Source organism: Peromyscus eremicus, chromosome 14, assembly GCF_949786415.1.
Source record: "Peromyscus eremicus chromosome 14, PerEre_H2_v1, whole genome shotgun sequence".
NCBI classification, from domain to species: domain Eukaryota; kingdom Metazoa; phylum Chordata; class Mammalia; order Rodentia; family Cricetidae; genus Peromyscus; species Peromyscus eremicus.
In genome coordinates this window covers 83,193,056-83,215,741 of record NC_081430.1, presented here as the reverse complement: position 1 = coordinate 83,215,741, position 22,686 = coordinate 83,193,056, and the positions used below count along the sequence as shown (strand labels likewise).

General features: G+C 51.6%; 1 protein-coding gene across 4 annotated transcripts; it reads left to right on the top strand.

Moving 5' to 3' along the window:
- The first annotated feature begins 8,269 nt into the window (after positions 1-8,269).
- Rps6kl1 (ribosomal protein S6 kinase like 1) lies at positions 8,270-20,969 on the top strand. 4 transcript variants are annotated; one of them, XM_059279731.1, is made up of 10 exons: positions 8,270-8,504; positions 9,914-10,038; positions 10,882-10,974; positions 16,582-16,629; positions 16,974-17,106; positions 17,868-18,470; positions 18,812-18,901; positions 19,023-19,105; positions 20,483-20,578; positions 20,859-20,969. In XM_059279731.1, exons 1-10 carry the CDS (start codon positions 8,270-8,272, stop codon positions 20,967-20,969), a joined length of 1,617 nt encoding a protein of 538 aa, XP_059135714.1. The 4 variants fall into 4 exon arrangements, with proteins under 4 accessions (XP_059135714.1, XP_059135712.1, XP_059135715.1 ...); XM_059279729.1 differs by having other exon boundaries at positions 8,270-8,534; XM_059279732.1 differs by lacking the exon at positions 16,582-16,629 and having other exon boundaries at positions 8,270-8,534.
- Positions 20,970-22,686: the final 1,717 nt, after the last annotated feature.

Below are 22,686 nucleotides of genomic sequence, written 5' to 3'. Positions count from 1 at the left end.
AGATGCTCTGCCTTGCCAGTACAGCACTCCGCCTTGCTTCAGCAAGAAGCAACTGCTTCTTGTTTCACACAGTTGGCAGCCATATCTTCTTTCAATATTCTCCTCCAAAATCTTTCTTACAACCTACCACAAATTCTCCCCACATCCAAAGAACAAGCAATAAATACGTTTTAAAGCTGTGGTACAAAACTGGCCTAGGCTGCAGACAGAAATTATTTCCCCCCAAATTATCTCTGCCTCTTTCTTTTCTCTGCCCTCTCCACCAGAACCAGCTCAATCCTGACAGGCTGTCTGTGGCCCACCCTCGTTTGGTCCTCTTTGGACAAAGCAGACCATATCTCTTATCATAGTTTTTATAAGGGTGTTTTACGTCAAAAGATCCTGCCACTATACCCTCATCATCAGGATGAAGACAGAGAAGAGGGAAGAGCTGCAGAGCCATTGCTAATCTGCTGAGCTTAAGACCCAAATGAGACTAAGATCCATCATTTATTTCACAGCCTGCTTTTAAACCTTAGTCTGGGCAGGGGCTGGAGAGATGGATCAGTGGTTAAGAGCACTGGCTGCTCTTCCAGAGGACCCGGGGTTCAATTCGCAGCACCCACATGGCGGCTCACACTGACTGTAACTCCAATTCTAGGGGACCCGACACCCTCACACAGACATACATGAAGTCAAAATACTAATGCATATAAAATAAAAATAAATAAATTAAAAAGTCTGGGGACTGGAGAGACGGCTCAGTGGTTAAGATCACTGACTGCTCAGTACACCAATGGCAGCTCACCACCACCATCTGTAACTCCAGATCCAGGGAATCTGGCTTCTCTTCTGACCTCTGTGGGTCCCAGGCATGTATGTGGTGCTCTTACACACGTGCAGGAAAAACACTCACACACATAAAATAAAAATAAATAAAATCTCTTAGAAAAAATCATCTGGTGTGGACTGTTTCCAATGACATTAGCTACTTTTCTATGATACGATTTTAAGTCATGAGTTGTTTTTCATCATCTGGAATTCCTATAGTTTGGTCAACAGATGCGCTATTGGGCATTTAGGTTTTAGTGATGTTTATTACTAAGAAAACTTATGAGCATCCTTGTAGATAGCTCTTTGTGTGCTGAAGTTTCTTGCTTCAAAAAACAGCAACAGCCTCAGACATCAAAGGCATCCTACCACTATAAATCTCTGTCCAGTTCTTCATGCAATAAAAACATCTCTGTCACTCACGATTCATACACAACTCACGTCATAGTTGGAGGAGAGGGCCTTATTGCTATTTCCCAGGGACCTAGGCTCTCTGTTTCCACAATCACTCTGGTGGGAGAAAGGGGAAGATGAATTATCCACCGGCTTTTGAAGCTCCCACCCTAAAATACCACATGCTTCATCCCTGAGCACTTCAAAGCAAGTCCTATGACTCAGCCTAACTCGCAAAGGGTTGGAGAAGCATGATCCTGCCTCATGCCAGGGTGAGAGACTGTGGGAACACTTCTAAGTTACATATGGGGTTTGCTCTGTTTCTGGAAGATAACCCATTATCAAGTTGAGAAGAAAATCTGTGAGCTTTGCTTAGAGTTTGTGAAGAAGTGTTTGTCTTTATGAGGAAGTGGTGCTCATGTCTGTCAATGACTTCATGCCTTCTGTTTGATCCGCAGATGTGATCCCTCACCCCCGCCCTTACTTTATCAGGGCGTTCATACATATCTTGTCTCTGCCCAGAACCTTCCCCACGCCCTCCTCAATTGCATTCCCTGGTTAATTTCTTCTTGGGCTTTAGAGCTCCCTCATCCTCTCGGCAAACATTTCTTGAGCAACACTACATGACATATGCTGCCGTTCTTGGCATTTGGGGTACAGCAGTGAACCAAGCAGATAAAAACCCACGTGGCTCTCACCCCAGAAGTAGGAACGAAACCTAAGCGCAGAGAAAGAAACCAGTAGAGGAGGCCATGCTATCAGTCTCGGGGACAGAAGGGGAGCAGGCAGAAGAGGAGCCAGACAGGGAGAAAACGATTGCAGGGCCCTGACTCAAACTAGGGGAAGGGGAGCCAGGGAGATTTCTGACGAAGACTGTGTAGAAGGGGGCAGCTCCGTGGCAGAGGCCTTAGGGTAAGCGATGTTTGGTATGTGGAGGAGCTTGCATGAAGTTGGATGGGTGAGGTCAGTAAGGGAGAAGAAATTAGAAAGGGCAGTGAAGGGGGGCCGTGGGGGCCACAGGAGGCCCTTGAGAACATCTTGGAGCAAGATGGGAACCCTCACAGGTTTGAGTAAGGAGGGGCAGAATCTTACTCATGCTTTGAGAGGTTCCCCAGGTAGCACTGTCCTTTGTATTTAGGACAAGATTAGGAAGAGGAGGATGAGGTCAGGAATCTTCGACGGTAAGTCAAGTACGCATAACCCGATCCATGAACTCTACTATGTGCAATTTTGGGGGATTTTTTTTTTTTTTTTGCAGGGGGAGTGGGCCAGGGCGGGGGATGGTTGAGACAGGGTTTCTCAGTGTCCAAGTTCTCCTGGAACTTGCTCTGTAGACCAGGCTACTATATGCAATTTTTGTGGTTGCTTATTTATTTCATGTTTAGGGGTGTTTCATTTGCATCTATGTCTGCATCATGCGTGTGCCTGGTGCCCTCAGAGGCCAGGGAGAGTGTTAGATCTCCTGGGACTGGAGTTCCAGACCATCGTGAGCTGCCTTGCCAGTGCTGAGTCCTCTGGAAGAGCGGCAAGTGCTCTTGACCGCTTGAGCCACTTCTCCAGTCTCCAATTTATTTATGTTTTTGAAAAATAAATTAATAAGACTGGGCAAGGTAGGTATGCTTGTAATTTCAACATTCAAGAGTCAGGAGACTTAATGTATTAGAGAACAACTTGAGCAACACAGGGAAATCTTGTCATAAAAGCAAAAACAGGGGACAGAGAGATGGCTCAGGGTGCCAATGTCACCTGCTGCCAAAGCTGGCAACCTGAGCTGCTAGATCTTTAGACCTATGTGACAGAAAGAGAAACCAACTCCTATAAGTTGTTCCCTGAGATCCATATGTGCCATGGCTTGTGTGTGTGTGTGTGTGTACACATATACACACAATAAAAAATAAAATGTCAAAACACCCAAACAGAAACAAAATTAGTTGAAAATGCTCTCACGGGAAATGGAATAGCAAATAAAGATGCTCACATCCAAGGCATTGAAGCAAATGGGGAAGAAATGTTTGGATTTGGGAAGTTCAAATGGATTAAAGGTAGCTTATGAAAGGAAAATAGAAGTCAGGATGACTCCAACAGTGAGGGTCTGACAGGAATATCTTTAAAATTTATAGCTCACAGAAAAAAAACTAGGCATGGTGGCACACGCCTTTGATCTCAGCACTCAGGAGGCAGAGGCAAGAGGATCTCTGTGAGTTTGAGGCCAGCTTGATCTATAGAGAGTTCCAAGACAGCCAGGGCTGTTACCAAGAGAAAACCTGTCTCAAAAAATTATAAATAAATAAATAAATAAATAAATAAATAAATAAATAAATAAAGTTTACAGTCCACAGGAAAAACCAAAATTATTTTTTAAAAAAACTTTACAATTCACTGAGTTTTATCATCTTTACAATCATCAATGTCTACCTTACAGTCCTGGACAGCCTCCTCCTCTGTCTATCTTATAGTCCTGGACAGCCTCCTCCCACTGTCTACCTTACAGTCCTGGACAGCCTCCTCCCTCTGTCTACCCTACAGTCCTGGACAGCCTCCTCCCACTGTCTACCTTACAGTCCTGGACAGCCTCCTCCTCTGTCTACCTTACAGTCCTGGACAGCCTCCTCCTCTGTCTACCTGACAGTCCTGGACAGCCTCCTCCTCTGTCTACCTGACAGTCCTGGACAGCCTCCTCCTCTGTCTACCTTACAGTCCTGGACAGCCTCCTCCCACTGTCTACCTTACAGTCCTGGACAGCCTCCTCCCTCTGTCTACCCTACAGTCCTGGACAGCCTCCTCCCTCTGTCTACCTTACAGTCCTGGACAGCCTCCTCCCTCTGTCTACCCTACAGTCCTGGACAGCCTCCTCCCTCTATCTATCTTATAGTCCTGGACAGCCTCCTCCCACTGTCTACCTTACAGTCCTGGACAGCCTCCTCCCTCTGTCTACCCTACAGTCCTGGACAGCCTCCTCCTCTGTCTACCTTACAGTCCTGGACAGCCTCCTCCCTCTGTCTACCCTACAGTCCTGGACAGCCTCCTCCTCTGTCTACCTTACAGTCCTGGACAGCCTCCTCCTCTGTCTACCTTACAGTCCTGGACAGCCTCCTCCTCTGTCTACCTTACAGTCCTGGACAGCCTCCTCCCACTGTCTACCTTACAGTCCTGGACAGCCTCCTCCCAAAGAAATCCAACATTCATTCTCCTCCCCCTGACATCTACTTTCTGTTTCTACAGACTTGCCTGTTCTGGGAACTTCATCTAAATGGCATGTAGCCTTTTGTGTCTGGCTTCTTTCACTTAGTAACTATTTTCAAGGGCCATTCATGTTGCAGTATCAGTGTGACATCCTTTTATACACAAATACTAGTTCATTTTATGTAAATTTCTCATATATTGATAGATTTTTTCCTACTTGCTTTTAAAAATCAGATGGGGTGTACCACCTGCAATCCCAGCCCCCTGGAGGTGGGGGCAGAAGATTCAGAAGTTCAGCGTCATCTTTAGCTATGTAATGAGTTTGGAGCCAGCCTGGGCTACATGGGGTCCCATTGCAAAAATAGAGAGGAGGTGAGGGGGTGAGTCAGGGTCTCCTGTAGCTCCAGTTGGCCTCAAACTCACAATGTAGCTGAGGATAACCTTCAACCCCTGATCTTCCTGACTCTACCTTCCAAGGATGACAGGCATTTGTAGTATGCGTGGCTCACTTTAAAAAATGTTTGTGTTGTCTTGGGTTTTGTTGAATAGCCCCAACTGGCTTCAAACTCAAGACCCTACTGCTTCCGGCTCCTGAGTGCTGGGACTGCAGTCATGTGCCAACATTCCCCTTCTGTCTTTCCTGTTGTGACTGTTCCTGCTAACAGCATTTATGTACGGATTTTCACATCCGCATGTGTTTGTGTCTCACACGTACCCAGGAGCGGAACGCTGGGTGGTTTGTAACTGCACATTTGATTTTGTGAGCATCTGCTAACTCACTTTCTGCAGATCCATATCACGCACATCCTCAACAGTGGTACAGTGGTGTACGGTCCCAGTTTCTCCAGAACTTTGCCAAGCCTTGCTGTGGTAATCATTCTTTTTTTTTTTTCTTTCTTTCTTTCTTTCTTTCTTTCTTTCTTTCTTTCTTTCTTTCTTTCTTCTTCTTCTTCTTCTTCTTCTTCTTCTTTTGGTTTTTTGAGACGGGGTTTCTCTGTGTAGTTTTGCACCTTTCCTGGAACTCACTTTGTAGACCAGGCTGGCCTCGAACTCACAGAGATCTGCCTGGCTCTGCCTCCCGAGTGCTGGGATTAAAGGCGTGCGCCAACACCGCCCGGCCTATGGTAATCATTCTTATTGTGGACACCCAGTGGGTGTTAGTGATATGTTGTTTTAATTTGCATTCCCTTAGGAACCAATGATATTGAGTATCTTCTCATCTTATTAGTTACTTTCATGTCTTCTTTGAAGAAATTATTAAAATCCTTTGCTCAGTTTTGAACTTCTCATCTTTGAACTTCAGTGAAAACTTGAAATTTTTGTTAAAATGTGTAGTGGTTTGAATAAAAATGGCCCCCATAGACCATTTGAATGCTTAGGGAGTGGCACTCTTTGATAGGATTAGAAGGATTAGGAGATGTGGTCTTGCTGGAGGAAGTGTGTTTTGAGGTTTCAAAAGCCCATTGGAGACCCAGGCTCTCTCTCTGCCTATGGACCAGGATTTAGCTCTCAGCTACTGCTCCAGTGTGCTGCCCTGCCCCCCACCATGGTGATAATGGACTTACCTCGGAAACTGTAAGCCATCCCCCAGCTAAATGCTTCCTTTCATAAGAGTTGCCCAGGTCATGGTGTCTCTTCAGAGCAATAGAACCGTAACTAAGACGAGATGTAGGAATTCTTTTGTATGTTCTGGATACCAGAGCCTTATCAAATGCACGATTTCCAAACATCCCCTTCCATTCTACAGGTAACGCTTTAGTTTTGTTCTAGCTTATTGGGTTCCAGATATTTTATTATCTTAGTAAAGAGATAAATCCGGGGCTGGTGAGGTGGTTCAGTGGGTAAGGCCGTTTGAGCCTGGTGACCCGAGTTTGATCCCCAGAGAAAACAACAGCTCTGGGTGTGAGGGGGTGTGGAGGAGGAAGAGGAGTCAGAGGGTACCTTTGTGGAAAGCTATCACAAAGAGCTTGGCCATAGTGAAGTGCATTATGGGTCTGACAGGTGAGGGGCTCGGGTCAGATGTGGCTTTTTTGGCAATGTCTTTGACTCCAGGTTAGGCCACAGACGTCTGTGCTGCTTAACTCTGTACCACTCACTTGATCTTAATGCCCAGGAAGACCCAGGCAGATCTGTCGGCCGTTGAGGCATCCCTACACCTAGACCCTGGGGCAGAGGACACACCCAACAAAGAAACATTGACTGAAGTAGAGAATGAGAACTGTGTGGTGCGTTTCATTTGGCCTGGAGGTCTGAGGCAGGCCCTCCCACATCCCTGGGTGACAACAGACCTCTTCTCTCCACCCTACACACACCCATCCCCATCCATCTCCACCCCAGTCCTGGTGTCAGACCTCGCAAACTCTAGGGCTTTAAGAGCTGTCAGAAGCCGAGGAGGACGGTGATTGGAGGTTTATTCTAACGGGTTGAGGATGAGCTCATCCGCAGCCAATGGCCAGCAAGCACCCGGTTAGACGCCCCACCCCCTCCCCCCGGGCACCTGCCGACGGGCGGTAGGCACGGACCCTTGCGGAGGTGAAGGGACAGCGTTAGCCGGGAGGCCCGGAGCTGGCGCGCGGACAGGTACAGTGTTTGCTCGGCTCTTCAGTCATCCTGCCAGGCGAGGAGGAGCCTTCCTCTCCCTGCCTCAGCCCGACCTCCTTGGATGTCCCCTGGAGTGATGCACCTTGTATGCCTGGGACGTGCACGCGCTGCTTTGCTTGACATGTGTGTAGTCTAAGGCACGCGGCTCGACCCGAAAAACCCCGCAGCCCTGCGCAGCAGGCGTTGGTGCCCCCGAGCACTGCCCAGAAAGCTACCTGTCCCGCTGGGCCTGGCAGAGCAGGAAGGCCGCCTTTCTCCATGCCCTGGCCTCAACCTCCTGGCTGCCTGGAGATGTGTGTTTCCTCCCCCACCTCTCCCTTTATTCTGTGTGATCAAAACTCCCCCTGGCTATTTTCCAGGGTACCTGAGACAGCAGAAGTGGCTGCCGGGACTGCTGTGAGGGACAGAGTCCATGCTGCTGGCTGCTTCCTCTCTGCCCCTTCCACGCTAGCAGCTGCCGTTCTTGTCCCTTGGGCCACTGGTGTCACACATTGCTTAGGGAGGGGTTGGTGTCAGGTCCTTGGGAGGACGCACTGGCCCTCTGGTCTTCTGAGGGTCAGGAGGAAAAGCCATCGGCTCACCCTGACAATCATTGGACTCCACGTGAACTGTCACTCACTCAGCTCAGCTGCTAAGGGGCTTTGATGAGCTCTGCACTTCCCGCTCGGTGCCTGGGGAATGAGGGGTTTCCTCCCTCACTGACTCTTGACCTCAGGGGCAAAGCTAACAAAAAGCCTAGACATGTGTTTTGTCTAGGGGAGAGGTACCACGGAGCTGAAGCCCAAGGCTGAATGAAATTCCACAAGGAAAGCAGGGAGGGGGAGGGGAGGCCGGGGTGGTGGTGGTGGTGGTGGTCGTCATGTGTACCTGTGGGAGCAGAAGCTTTGAGCCCGTGTGTGACTTCTGTATGCTTACTGTGTGCTAGACACTGAGTTTGCTCTGTGGACACTTTTTGGTGGTGGCTGTGGACCACAGGCATCCCAGCTCCCGGTGGTCCACACCTTACAACGTGCTGGGGAAGTACTTGTGGAACTGAATTTGAACAGAAAGGAAAAGAAAGGTCCCAGCTGTGTTATTCTATCGTTACCACCACTGAGGTAGGACCCGGCTCAATGAAAGGGACCTCACCGACGTTAACCTGAACCCCTCCAGCTTTCCCGTGGATATCAGTCTCTCCGATGTTTAGTGGAGGACGCTGGAGTACACGTAGAGGCGTGGCTCCCAGCAAGTGCCTCCCTAATGCATTTGCTTCTTCCATGTCACAGCTGCAGGAAGGACCATAATGAGCCTGGTAGCCTGTGAATGTCCACCTGGCCCAGGCCTGGAACCGGAGCCCTGTTCACGAGCACGGTCCCAGGCCTGCATGTACCTGGAACAGATCCGTAACCGGGTAGCTGCAGGGACCCCAGACGTGACCAAACGTGACTACCTGGTGGATGCAGCTACACAGATCCGCCTGGCGCTGGAACGAGATGTTAGTGAAGACTATGAAGCGGCCTTCAACCACTACCAGAATGGTGTGGATGTGCTACTCCGTGGTGTACATGGTGAGGGCAGGGATGCTTGGGGACAGAACGCGAGTGGGAAAGGGCCAGTGAAGGGTCCTTTGTATGTCTATACGAGGGATGTGGGACACAGCACTCACCCTGCCAGGCCTCCATGAAGGACAATAATGAGGACTTGAATTTATTAAGGCACTCCTACATGGCAGACCCCACTAGGCTTTACCTATATTAACTCATTTGAATCTCACATTAATAGACTTGTTTATTGCATGTAGTTACAAATATACCGGAGTTATTATTACCATCATTATCTGAAATAGGTCTTTTACTGTTGCCCAGGCTGGTCTTCCTATCTCAGTCTCCTGACTGCTCAGAGTACAAGTGTGTGTGTGTGTGTGTGGCTCTGGGCAAGAACTAATGTTCATACTAACTTTCCAGATGAAGAAATTGAGGCACGGAGCAGTTAAAGAACTTGCTCAAGGCTCCACAAAGGCTCCACAGCTCCCAAGGGGGACATCGGGAGTTGGAACTGTTTCTGCTCCTGTGGCTGGGTACCTGGCCCGCCGCACTTGGCTAGCCATGGAGCTGGGCTGGGCAGTGGCCCTGTGGAAGCTTGCCCTCCAGATGAGGGGAGAGGGCTGACTGACAGGTGGATATGTAATTATAGTCCTGGGTGAGGAGAGCAAGGGGGCCCGGCAAAGGTGGGGAAGAGGAAAACAGGTCAGGCGGGCCTGGCACAGGACATTTTCTAGACATGAAAACTAATGGGGCTGCTGAAGGACAGCCTGTGTGTTGTCCAGGGGAGAGTCTGGCAAGTGTTCCGAAGAGGGGGAGGGGGGCCCAGGCCTATGGGGGAAAGAGAAGGGTTGATCAGGGCAGAATGAGGCATTTCCATGCTGAGGCCAGTTTGAGACTCTAGAGCCTTGTGGCCATGGCCACAGTCACCCTAACTCTCTGTTGAAGAGACCCTCCCATGCCTAGACTTCAGGAGTGCCTGGTGCATTCCTTTTCCACCTAATCTGGTCTCCACCCACCCTGGCCTTTTCCGTGGCTGGCACTGTATTCTGGAAGCTTCTGTCCCCTCTTCTGAAGAAAAAGGCCCTGCAAATATCCACCTTGCTCCTTCCCAGGCTGTGAGAACAGCCAGTGAGGTGGTGGGCACCAGCTGTGAAGAGCAGTTGGCTGAGGGGTGACTTGCTTCCCAGTCTCCTCCTGCATCTTTCTCCTCGGCCCCTGCTCTCACCTCAGAGCAGGAGCGCCAGGGGATGAGCCAGCTTAAACTGTCTGAGAAATAGGAGCCACTGGCTGTGATAGGCAGAGGTAGTGAGCAGGAGCTGGCATCTCAGCCCACCAGTAAAGCCCAGGATAGAGAGCAGGGAGCAGCCCGGGTGACCACAGATGTTGACCTCATCCCCCTACAGTTGACCCCAACAAGGAGAGATGCGAAGCTGTGAAGTTGAAAATCGCCAAGTACCTCCAGAGGGCAGAGGAGATCTTTAACTGCCACCTACAGCGGACACTGGGCAGCGGAGCCAGCCCCAACACGGTGAGGAGACCCTCCCTGGAGCCCTAAGGAAGAGGAGGAGGACTCTGGGAGAGACAGCCACTTCCCACCCCCATTCCCGTCCTGCTTCAGGGAAGAGTGGGTAGTGGAGGGTGTGAGTCCAAGTGTGAGCCAGGGGTGCCCTCCCATCCTTCCTCTCTCTCCCACACCCTCACACCTCATTCAGCCTCACGGAGCACTTGGCATGCATGACACAGACACCCACCCCAGTTTGCACGGGACTCCACGCCATTCTCATATGTACACTCAGCGCCTCTGGACTCTGTTTCTGGTGAGTGGGCACACCACAAGTATTTGGAATGTGCACGCATGCACAAGCACACACACACACACACACACACACACACACAACTATGCATTCAATGCTCCTCCTGCTGCTTTCCTAACCCATTAACCAAATGCACTCTCCATACACAGGCCTGCACACTCCCAGGCTCACTGCGTCCTGTAGCTTTCCTTTCACGAAAGTAGGTTGTCTAAATTTTGAGGCTGAAACCCATATGTTTCCACTCCAAACCCTGAGAGCATCTGCCTTTTGTAGACAAGGCTTTTTGAGAAGGGGCTTCTAAGTCCTCAAGAAGCATTCCTAGCATGACCCGATAAGGGCTGAGCAAAAAGTCAACCTGGGTGCCTTGAACCAGGGTACCCCCCAAACTCTGAGTCAAGAACAGGTCCTCTGCTCAGTCTGTTCCTTTGAGGCAGGGTCTTCCTGGACCCTAAGTCCTACCCACTGTGGCCCCCAGGACTCTCCTGGCATCCAGAAGTGCCTGTCCACAGCCAAAGCTGAGGCAGCCACGGCTGAGGCCTTGTTTCCTTCCTCTGCAGGGCTTCAGCAGCCTGAGGCTCCGGCCCATCCGCACACTGAGCTCTGCTCTGGAACAGCTGAGGGGATGCAGGGTGGTTGGGATCATTGAGAAGGTGAGCAAGCACCGGGTGTGGGAAAGGAAGCAGATGTGTGGAGGGAACAGTGGGGTAGGGTGGGAGGCCGGGCGGGGTGGGGGGGGGTGGGGAGCGGGGGCGGGGGGCGGGGCAGGGTGGGAGGCGGGGCAAGTCTCTCTTGTCAGACTATCTTTGGATCGCCAGCCCCCAAATAACAACTTATTAATTACGAAAGGTTGGCCTTAGCATAGGTTCGTTCCCAACTAGCTCTTATAACTTCCATGTTCTGCCGTGTGGCTTTTTTACCTCTCTTCCATTCTGTATGTCCAACTGGTTCCGCATCTCGCTAGTGTCTCTTGCATGTCTAGGTTCATCTCTTGAGTTCCTCTCTGCCTGGAAGTCCCGCCCATTCTCTCCTGCCTAGCTATTGGCCATTCAGCTCTTTATTAAACCAATCACAGTGGTACATCTTCACACAGTGTAAACAAATGCTCGGCAACAGGAAGGCATCTGCAGCAGCTGCCTGCATCCAGAGGGTGGTGTGCGGCTCAGAGGGGATAGCAGCTGAGTCCAGTGGCTCCTCTTCTCTCCCAGATCCACCAGTCAGGTTCTAGAGAGGAAAACGAGACCATCTGTTCCCCTCCACCTTCCAGCTCTGACACAGGAAGCCCTCAGAGACTGTGGGAGGAGGAGCTGTGTCCAGGGTCCCCGTCAGCACTCACTGCCCTGCTCACCCCCACTTCCCACAATCCTCCACCTCACATTCACTCTGCACACCAGGCCTGCAGCCCTGAGTATCCCTGACACACACACAGCTAAGCACTTCCTGTGCCGAAAGGTCCCTCTCCCAGACTGGCCAGTGGACATACGCACTTCTGTGAGGTGGCTTGTGTTGTCCAGGGCCTGGGCCGCTACACCCTTTCTCGGATTCTGGTATTCCTGCCCTCATCTGACCCTGTCTTGTACCATTTTCCTTTCCCTTAATTCAGGGTGGACAAGAAGACAGGACATGACGGCCTAACCCCTACTGAAGTAGAGAAATCTGAGGGACAAAGAGGTCATATAAGAGTTGAGACTGGGGCCGGGAGGTGGTGGCGCACGCCTTTAATCCCAGCACTCGGGAGGCAGAGCCAGGCGGATCTCTGTGAGTTCGAGGCCAGCTTGGTCTATAGAGCGAGATTCAGGAAAGGCACCAAAACTACACAGAGGAACCCTGTCTCGAAAAACCAAAAAAAAAAAAAAAAAAAAAAAAAAAAAAAAAAAAAAAAAAAAAAATTGAGCCTGTATCAAATTCCCCTCTGCCTCTAGCTCAGGCCTCTCTAAACAGTTCTTTCCCAAACAGGCCATTTATGAGAGTCATCTGGTGAGTTTCTCAAATATATGGATATCAGGACTCCATGCCAAACCTATGGAATCGGAATTTCTAGGGTTGAACCCAAGAATGTGTAGTTTAAAACACTGGGCAAATTTGGTGGGTCTGGGAGCCCACAGAGAAAAGGACAGCGCTGTGGGGTTCTCGGCCATACCGGAGGGCAGCCTGCTGCCAGGGAGGAGGGCCTGGGTTTGGCCAATGAACCATAGACAAGTCCCCTCACAGCTCTGAGAATCGGTTTCCTCATTAGCAAAGTAGGGTGGGAATTCTGCCCCAGAGGGGTGATCTGGGAAGGAAATGGAACCGTTTTTGGGAAAGGCCTGGCACACACTAAGACACTGAATGCGTGGTTGGTGGATCTGAGCGCAAGCGACAAGGGTAGGAGGGCGCTAGTTCCCATCTCTAGGCCTTGCTCCAGCTGCTTCTCCCGGGTCCCTGGAACAGGCCCCAGGCTCAGCTGAAGGCCCAGCCAGCTTCCCATCTGTGGACGGCTCCCCTCCCAGTGAACTGCCCAGTGGACCTTGGCTAAGCACAGCTGCTCTCACAGACAGACTGACACCATGTCTCTGAGTGAGATGCCGGTTATGAGGAGAGGGGTTCCACACTGAGGAAGTTTGGGGGACAGTGAATTGAAGTCAGACCACTTACACTTTCATTTCAGACGTTCTCGGAGCTTTCGAGATGTGCATGCATGTACAGGAGTCCCCAAGGGAATCTGTGACTCAGAAGGCTCCGATTTGCTCAATCCTGGGGCGTGCACATGTGCAAAGCATTTTAAACATCAGTGCCGAGGCCCATGCAGAGAGAAAGTACGCATTAAGATATTGAGGTTGGCCGGGCGGTGGTGGCACATGCCTTTAATCCCAGCACTCGGGAGGCAGAGCCAGGAGGATCTCTGTGAGTTCGAGGCCAGCCTGGGCTACAGAGTGAGATGCAGGACAGGCACCAAAACTGCACAGAGAAACCCTGTCTCGAAAAACCAAAAAGAAAAAAAAAAAAGAAAAAAGCAAAGAAAAAAGATAGATAGATCGCCTCTTTCCATGTTTACCCTCTCTTACATACTCAAGTGGTGAGTGCCAGCTCCCTCCTGGGGTAGTTCTTACTCCCCTGGGTTAATACCCAAGCCAGGGACAGGAATTTCCCCAAATTAGGAAAGGTGTTAGGGACATCATTCCCATTCCACGGCTCTGCCCAGGCAGATCCGGGTGGCAGGGCTGTGCCAGTGCCAGGCAGCCCTCAGGCTCGGGAAGGGAGCCAAGGGCCTGCTTAGGACAATCCCTTAAAGGTGTTGGCTGTGGGGCTGACAGGGAGGGATGGAGGTGGTAAGGGGGCAGTGAGGTGAGCGTGTCAGGGACGAGGTAGGCAGCCGGGATGCTCAGGGAGCTATTTCAGGGATTGTTCCCACTTCCTTCGGGACCCCGTCAGAGAACCATGCTGAGTCCGGCATGGGGAAGAAAGGGCTCCTGGGTTGCTTCTTGTTTGATTTGGCTCAAATACAGGTGATTTTTGTCTATTCGTTTTTGTTTTGCTTTTTTTTTTTTTTTTGGTGGGGGGCGGTTCTTTGAGACAGAGTTTCTGTGTAACAACCCTGGCTGTCCTGGAACTCGCTTTGTAGACCAGGCTAGCCTGGAACTCACCTGCATCTGCCTCCTGAGTGCTGGGATCAAAGGTGTGTGCCACCACACCAGCTTGTTTTTGTTTTTTAATTGTTACCAACATCTTCAAATGTGCAGATTTCATATGAAAGTCCACATTTTAAGCTTCTCCTGGGGGTGGGGGAAGATGATCTGGAAATGTGGGGCTTACATTCCCACGAAGCAGTAGGGAGCCCAGGAGGAGCTGCCCACTTCAAAGGAGGCACTGGCCTTGTCCACCATCTGCTCCAACTTTGCTCAAGTGTCTGCTCCCCTCTAACTAAGCCTTTGAGTTTAAGGATCTGTCTGAGCCGGGCATGATATCTTTAATCCTAGCACTGGGAGAGGCAGAAGCAGGAGGATCTCTGTGAGTTCGAGGCCAGCCTGGTCTACATAACAAGTTGTAGGCCCGTCAGGGCTTATAATAGAGAGACCCCATCTCAAAAACAAACAAGAAGACCTTTGAAGCTTTGGGGCTTGTTAGCTTCATGAGAGGTTCCACCGAAGATCTAGATTTCCTGTGTGTCTTTAAAGAAAGGCCTTATTGTGTTTCAACAACGCACGCTGTATCTCCATGCTCCCCAGAGCTCCCTGCCTTCCTTCCTCCTTTTCTTCCATTGTGTGGTGTGTATGCATGTGTGCCCAAGCATGTGCCTGTGAGCACACACAGGATGCGCCTGTCCCACACTGAACTGGCTGGTGGCCAGCATGACCCAGTGACCCTTTGTCTCTGCTCCCCAACAGTGCTGCTTCTTACATGGCTGCTGAAGATCTGAACCCAGGTTTCATACCTTCACAGTAAGCCCTCTTGCCCACTTAGCCATTTCCCTAGCCCCTTGGGAGGGAGTGCGTGCGTGCGTGCGTGCGTGCGTGCGTGCGTGGCCACAATTGTCTTCCATCTTCCCAATTATAAGGCTAACATCCCATTTGTGGACTAATTAAAATCCAGTGTTCTGGGTCTCAGTGGTATGGACTCCATCACACAGAAAGCTGTGCTTGGCAGTGCTATAATTTAATAATATCCCCCACTTTTGAGACAGGGTCTCGTGTAGCCCTGAATGGCTGCAAACTTGCTATGTAGCTAAGGATGACATTAAACTCCTGATTTTTCCTGTCTCCATATCTGGAGGACTGGGATGACAGGTATATGCCACTATTCCCAATATGCTGAGGATCAAACTCAGGCGCTCTCTCTCTCTCTCTCTCTCTCTCTCTCTCTCTCTCTCTCTCTCGTTTTTTTTTTTTTTTGTTTGTTTGTTTGTTTGTTTGAGACAGGGTTTCTCTGTGTAGTTTTGGTGCCTGTCCTGGAACTCACTATGTAGACCAGGCTGGCCTCGAACTCACAGAGATCTGCCTGCCTCTGCCTCCCGAGTGCTGGGATTAAAGGCGTGCGCCACCACTGCCCAGCTTCAAACCCAGGGCTGGGCAAGCACTCTACTAACTAAGCGACATCCCCAGCCCCTTAATGACCGTCTTAAAGGGAACAAAGCTAAGACTGAAGGAAGTCAGGTGTTGGGTGTTCTGTCCTCCAAGCCACTTAGCAGAGGCAGAGGATTTTTTCATTTGTTTGTTTGGTTGTATCATTGGGAAAATGCCTGCTCTACTAACAATACACTGGAAGAGAAGGAAGTTAGAAAGAAAGAAGGAAGGAAGGAAGGAAGGAAGGAAGGAAGGAAGGAAGGAAGAAAGGAAGGAAGAAAGAAAAAGAAAGAAAGAAAGAAAGAAAATAGGAAGGAAGGAAAAAAGGAAGGAAGAAAGAAAAGAAGAGGGAGGAAAAGAAATTAATTCACTGTTGTACCTATCTTTAAGATAATTGTTGTTAACATTGAAGTCTAATTCCTTCTGTAAAATGGGTTTAATGTGTCTTAAATACAGAGGTTTTTGACGCACGGCCCCCTTTAATTTCTGTCTCCCATCCTTGTTGAGTTTCAGACTGTAAATCAGAAGGCTTGGCTGAGGAGGTGGCGGGGAATCATCTGGGGTGTCAATACTTTTGGGAAACTTTTCTTAAATCGCCCCAGCCGTTTTCTGCCTCCTCAAATACTGCACAAGTTTGGTCAGGCGGCCAAGGCCCTCCTGAGCCGGGCCTCCAGCCATTAGAGGGAGACCTCTTGTGGTCAAAAGGGGTACTGCTGCCCCGATGTAGGAAGGAGGGCGTGGGGCTAGTGATGGAGACACCAAGGCCCAGCCCGGCAGGCACTTACCCACCCACTCCAGGATCAGCCTGTCTGGATTCAAATTCTGATGCTACCACTTCTTAGCAGCATGGTTGAAAGTGAGTGATTTCACTTCTCGGAACCTCAATTTCATCAATAAAGCCAGTCACTAGTGACTCCCACCTGGTGGGGAGGGTACACAGAACTGTGGGGATCCCGTGTTAGACAGAATGGTCCCACCTTGTGGAGCTCACAACTGGGGGAGACAGGAGGTTAGATAATGTGAGAAAGCTCTCCTGAGAGTAAGCCCAGAAAACAGCGGAGATAGGGTAGGCATCCCAGATGCAGCAGGAAAAAGCACCAGAGCTTAGATCTTTGGGTAGAGCCAGGGAAGGCCACTAGGACGGGATGGATGTTGTCCTTAGGGCATGGAAAGCCCGAGAACTAACACACACCGTGACCAGTGCCTCCTGGATTTTGGCAGGTGCAGTTGGTCCAGGACCCAGCAACGGGAGGAACCTTTGTTGTGAAGGCAGGTGCTACCCAGCTGTGCAGCCCCGTGGCACTCCCTTGGAACTTTCTCAGAGCTTTGGAGACCCCTGCCTGCCTTTTCCCCTCTCCCCAGAATGTACATATGAGGCCCTTGCTCCCTTCAAAGACCAAAGCTGCTTGTTCTTCTGAGCATTTCCCCAGGCATGGCCTCCAAGGCTGATACACATGCACACTACCTCACCCTTGGACATTAGACTCTGTGGGGTTAGAGGGGTGAGGGCTGGACCAGGGACTGCTCAGGCTGGCTCCCAACCCCTATCCTGGTGTCCTGCAGCCAGGGCACAGGCAACATCAGCTCATCTACATGCCCTGTCCCCTCCCCAGGGCCTTCCCAGGTGCCACATGGGAAGCCAGGAGCGGCTGACGATCATCCCACACGGAGTGCCCTACATGACAAAATTGCTGCGATACTTTGTGAGTGAGGACTCCATCTTCTTGCACCTGGAGCATGTGCAAGGTGAGGGGACCTGTGCCCTCTCCCCACCCCCCGACCCCCACCTCCCTGCTGAGCCCTGGGGAGGAGTGCAGCTTGCTCCAGATGTGTGGCACAGACAGGGAACCCAGTCTTTCTGAAGGCTGAGGGCAGAGCCAGGCTGTTGGGAACCTCTCTGTGGTGCCCAGGGAAGAGGGGACATCCTGTGGAGGATGTCCCCGCCCTAGGCAGGTGAAGAGGAGGGCATTTATTCAGCTTTCTCCTCTGTGGCCATTCGCTTTAGTCTTGGCTCTTTGCACTTTCCTGGTCAGTGCCACCCCTGATGGCCGCAGAGTGGCTGGTGACGAAAACTGTAAAGATGGGAACTGAGCCACGTAGCCGATACGTAGTGACTTTCAAATGTGCGGCACATCCTTGGGTCATGGCGTAGGCACTGTAAATCGGGGCTTGGCCCCTTTGCCTTCTGTGACACCACTCTCCCTAAAACAAAAGAGGGAGTATGACATGTTGAACACCAGTGCTCGAATAAACTGGTGCTCCATTCAGATCAACTCACGAGCATCAGGTATGCAGGCTGTGAAGCGGAGCTCCCTGGAAGAAGGTCAGAGCAGGGGAGAGTGTGTCCTAGGTCACAAGGGGAAGAGCGGGGTGACGAGATGGCTGAGTAAGGCCAGGAGCCCTGAAAAGCAGACAGGGCATGCTGAAAGGGAGGGGGGTGGGACTGGGCCTGGACCTAGTGTCCACACTCTTCTTCCTCCCACACTCTCACCCCCTGTTTGGCCCAGGAGGCACCCTTTGGTCACATCTGCTCTCCCAGGCCCACTTCCAATATTCTGGGCTCAAGCCTGGCTCTGCCCAGGAGAAGTCAAAAGTCCAGCTCAACACCCACCTCTGCCTCATGACCCCTGCAAAGCTCCCACCAGGCTTGGGACAGGAGAGATTCCCAGTGGAGCCTCCACGGACTTCTCAGAGCCTTCCCCCAGCCAAGGAGATCCCATCCCTCCACCTTCAGAAAGAGGCTGAGAGTGAACCTTCAGCCGGGACCAGTCCTTTCTGCTCTTCGGACCTCACGGAAGCCCCATGGGGCCACTTGCACAGTCAAATCAGGCGAGCCGGCCAGAGTTCGAACCCCGCCCCCAACCGGAGGCTCCACTGGGTACGGGAAGGGGCTGACCGGGTGCTAGGGGCCTATGGCCGAGGCAGAGGAGGTCAGAAGCTGCCGTCAGCAAACAGGGCCAGCCTGAGGTGTGGAAGAGCCGTCTGGAGCCCGAGGGAGGAACAGGTGAAGCAGTGGGCCGCGGAGATGCTGGTGGCACTGGAGGCCCTCCATGAGCAGGGGGTGCTGTGCCGGGACCTCAACCCACAGAACCTGCTTCTGGACCAGGCAGGTAGGAGCCCCAGCCTCTCTGCTCCAACCCTACTCCTCAGGTGGGAGCCCAGAGTCAACAGGACCCCCGAGATCGTAAGGCTACATGCTGTTTCTCCCCACTCCCTTTCTTCCATCTGGCCCCGCACAGAGGACCTAAGCCTGGGACCTAAGCTCCAGGAACGCCCCTAAGTCCTGGGTAACAAGGGGCCACGCCCCTAGGGAGACTCCACTCGGGATGACCTTCAGCCCCTCACGTGATTGTATTGGGGGAAGCCTTGGGGTTGCTTGGAGATGTTGGCTGCTCAATGATGCTACTTCCAACCTTTGTCCCACCCTACCTCCCTACACACACTGGACAAGGTCACATCCGACTCACATATTTTGGCCAGTGGTCAGAAGTGGAGCCCCAGTGCAGCCAGGAGGCTGTGGACCGCCTGTACAGTGCTCCAGGCAAGACGGGAGTGGGGGGGAGATTCCTAGATCTTGGGTGCTTTTGTATGGGTTAAGGACAGAGGAAGGGCAGGGGGTACTAGAATGCCAACAGAAAGAACGTGTGTTCTTGTTCTCACAGAGGTCGGGGGCATTTCTGAGCTGACTGAAGCCTGTGACTGGTGGAGTTATGGGTCACTTCTGTATGAACTGCTCACAGGAACGGTGAGTAGCTGGGCAGGGTATAGAGGCCTGGTCGGGGGGTGGGTCATGGATTATAGGCTGAACAGAGGCTTAACCAGCTAGGGTCAAAACAGAGGCAGCCTGGTTCTCCATGCCTGACCTTTGGGCTGGATGTCCCTCCACCCACAAGACCACTAGCAATAGAGGAAGTCACTCCCACCAGGCCATCAAAGACGTTAGCACTCCTACCACACAAGGGACTATTGCTAAGGATGTGAATTATACGAGCTGGGATAGCCAGAGGTTTATGGACGAGCATGCCTGGCCTGAGGTTTGGAAGGCTTCTGGATTATATCCAGTCTCTTCCTATTGTTCACTCCCACACACCCTTCAAGGCTGTAATCCCTAGACCTCAGCTGGAAGGTGGGAGGAGGCTCTTACATCGGAGCCAGGAGCTGCTTTAACCAGCCCGGTCAGCCAAGCCCACTTGCAGGCTGGGGAAGTGGCTCGGCCAGGTAAACTGCCTGGTGCTCAAGCAGGAAGACTTGAGTTCGATCCTCAGCAACCCTGTGAAAGTCTAGTGTGATGACGCACATCTGTTACCCTAATACAGGGCCTGGGGTGAGACCAGCAGATTCCCAGGGCTGCTGGTCAATCAATATTGAGTTCAGTGAGTCCCAGTCTCAAAAAAAAAAAATAAATAAATAAATAAAGGTGGAGGGCAGGAGAGGAAAGACACCCAGCTTCAACCTCTGGCCTTCACATGCCCACAGCATACACAGAAAACCCACTTGATAAGGCTTTGCCCTCTCTACTCCTCTCAGAAGAGCTCAGAATTACATCTGGGGCCAGTTTAGGTTGGCAACAGGGGAATGGACAAACTACAGCTGAGCAGGAAACAGTTGAGTGGCACTGGCAAACTACGGTGTGACCAAAAAGGCCAGACCTGACCTGCTTCGGTTCCCAGTGGCTCAGGGCCTCCGAGAACCTTTACATTAACAGTCCAAAGCCCCACACGGTTCTCCTCCTGTCTTCTTGCAGCTCGTCCTTACCACAACATCCTTCTGCTCCTCTCCACATTCCTGCCTTGGCCTCAATGGCCGCATGCCGTGTGGCTTGTGGGGCCTTTTTATCTGTAAGAAAGTTCTAGTGCTGTTCCCAATAGTGTCCACTCTAAAGACAACGGAGATAATGCTTCCAACAAGCTGCAGGTTCAAACCCCGATGTTAACCCAAGTCCCCTTTCCTGAGCTGGCGCTCCGTGTCTGGGCCATTAGTAGATCCTCGCAAAAGGCAACTAAACATCATCTTCCTCCTGGAATGTGTCGTGGGGGTGGGGCAAGCCTTGGCTGCCCCTAGGGTGCCAGCTTCCCTAAAGTGGCCTCCTCAGTGCTTCTCCTCGTCTCCCCCTCCTCTCCAGGCACTGTCCCAGAGCCACCCCTCAGGATTCCAGGCCCATACCCAACTTCAGCTGCCCGAGTGGCTCAGTCGCCCAGCAGCTTCTCTGCTGACTGAGGTGAGGTACTGGCTGGCTTAGAGATGGCTTATTGGTACGTGGGTGGGGGCTGGGGGAACCACCTGTCCAATACGTAAGTGCTGTAAAGGACTAGGGCAATAAATGCCCAGAACGCCGCCGGTGCTAGCTTCCGCCAACGTCACGGGGAGGGGGTTATTGACTGGGTTAGCAGGGACCGAGCAGCCTAAGGCTTTGATGCCCGGAGTCCCGGGAGGTGGGCGCCTACCTCCCTGATGGGGGAGGGATGCAGAGCGCTGACTGAGTCTTCCTTCCCCCATAGCTGTTGCAGTTCGATCCCCAGCGGCGTCTAGGGGCTGGAGGTGGCGGCCCCAGCCAAATCAAGTCCCACCCCTTTTTCAGTAGTATCCAGTGGAGCCGACTAACGGGGTGAGGGGTGGGTAAGTGGACAAAGCAGCTGGCCTGGTTCCCGACTGTCTGCCATCTGGGCTGGCCCCTCATCAGTGGACCTCAGGGGACGAAGGTGGTTTCCTGCTTGGGCCTCAGAGGACGGCCTGTCCTAAAAAAAAGCCGGCCCCTGCAGCAGCTGTTGGAGAGGCAGTGAGGTGCAGCCGGCTGAGCAACCTATACTCAACAGTGGACAGACTCCTTGTACCCTTAGCTGGGACCCATCACGTTAAAGGGGGCCTTCTGTTGCTCTAGCAACAAAACTACTCAGCACCGCTGAGCCAAGTGAGAATCTGGTGGCACTGCCATGTTGTACACCACTCAGGACATCTCAGGACACTGAACCTGTGGCTCAGGAGACCCAAACCAAGACTGTTCTGGGTCCATCCCAGTGAGCTGCTTCTACCAGGGGATGCTTGTTCCACAGGGGTTGGGGCACTCGTAAGTAGGTTATTCTGTAGGGTGAAATGGGGAGAGGTGGGGGAAGTCTGGTCCACCGACTTTGGAGAATAAGAAGAGAAGCCAACAGGGTTAAGAGTGGGGTAAGAATACGGCTTCACCACGTAGACTGCGTTTGAAAACAGAATAAAGAGCTTTATTCTCTGGCTGGCTCTCCTGTGTCAGAAGAGTCCGCCCCACAGGACCAACAGAAGAGTCTTTCTCAGGTGTTCTTTTCCATTCTGCGTTTTGGTATGAAGCTCTGTTCAATTCACTGCCCACTCTGACTTTTAAAATGAGACCCAGTGCTTCTGGCCAGGTACTTCTGGTCTCTGAAGAACTTGGTAAGTTGCTATCTCCAGACCACATCCCTTTTCCTAGGTGTGAGGGCTTGCCTAGGACAACCCAGCCGCTGGGGTGTGGCACATGCAACAAAACTTCACTTGACCAACACCACAGGTGGCATCTGGCATAGTTCACCAATTGGGGAACTCACCAAACACTTGTGTGTGTGTGTGTGGGGGGGCGCTACACAATGACACAGATTCCTGTTCCCGAGTCTGGAGCAGAGGACAAGGAAAGCTCAATGCTCCGTGGCCAGAATCCTAGCAGCCTCTGGGGTCTGTCCACTTGCTAACAAAGCCTATCCTTTCTGTGGTGTTTGTGCATCATTAGTTCAGTGAACGTGGCCTGCAAGGAAGCAGCTCCTGCTCCTACAGACCAGGCTTGGGAAAGGGAGGAGGGAAGAGAGACCTTAGAAGATCACAGTGCCCAAGGAAACACTACCTTAACCTCCAGTGAGCCCATGGAAGATTCTCCTAAGAAAACGGGGGTTCTGGATAGAGGTTAACTTAGAACCAACCGCTGGAGCTATCACAAGTGTGCTGGAGATATCACAAGTGTGGGTTCCTTCTGTGGTAGACCAAATGCTAGACTGCTTCTGCCACTGCTTTATGAAGTACGAGCCACTTCTGGGCTCACCCAGCCAACCCACTGTGCATATGGCCCTCTGCTGAGCCATCAATTTGGAACACCAAGGTCCCAGTTCTGACAGGGCTTATGTATGGCTTTTCAATAAAATAGAACAGCTACTCCAGAAGCTGACTGGAAACATTAACTCTGTAGCACATCAAGCTCTACACCTGATACATGGTTCATTGAACCCATCTACCAGCTCAATTGCTTAAGGACCCCACTTCTTCCTGTGACAGGCTTCCTCAGGTCTCATTGCAAGCGGGAACAACAGATGAGATTCTGTATGGAAA

Bases quoted from the DNA above. Each gene is read 5' to 3' on its own strand.
- Rps6kl1 (XM_059279729.1), top strand. From the start codon at position 8,270: ATGAGCCTGGTAGCCTGTGAATGTCCACCTGGCCCAGGCCTGGAACCG. The intron at 18,471-18,811 runs GTAGGAGCCCCA...ACACTGGACAAG, and splicing joins CCTGCTTCTGGACCAGGCAG to GTCACATCCGACTCACATAT. The intron at 20,579-20,858 runs GTGAGGTACTGG...CTTCCCCCATAG, and splicing joins CAGCTTCTCTGCTGACTGAG to CTGTTGCAGTTCGATCCCCA.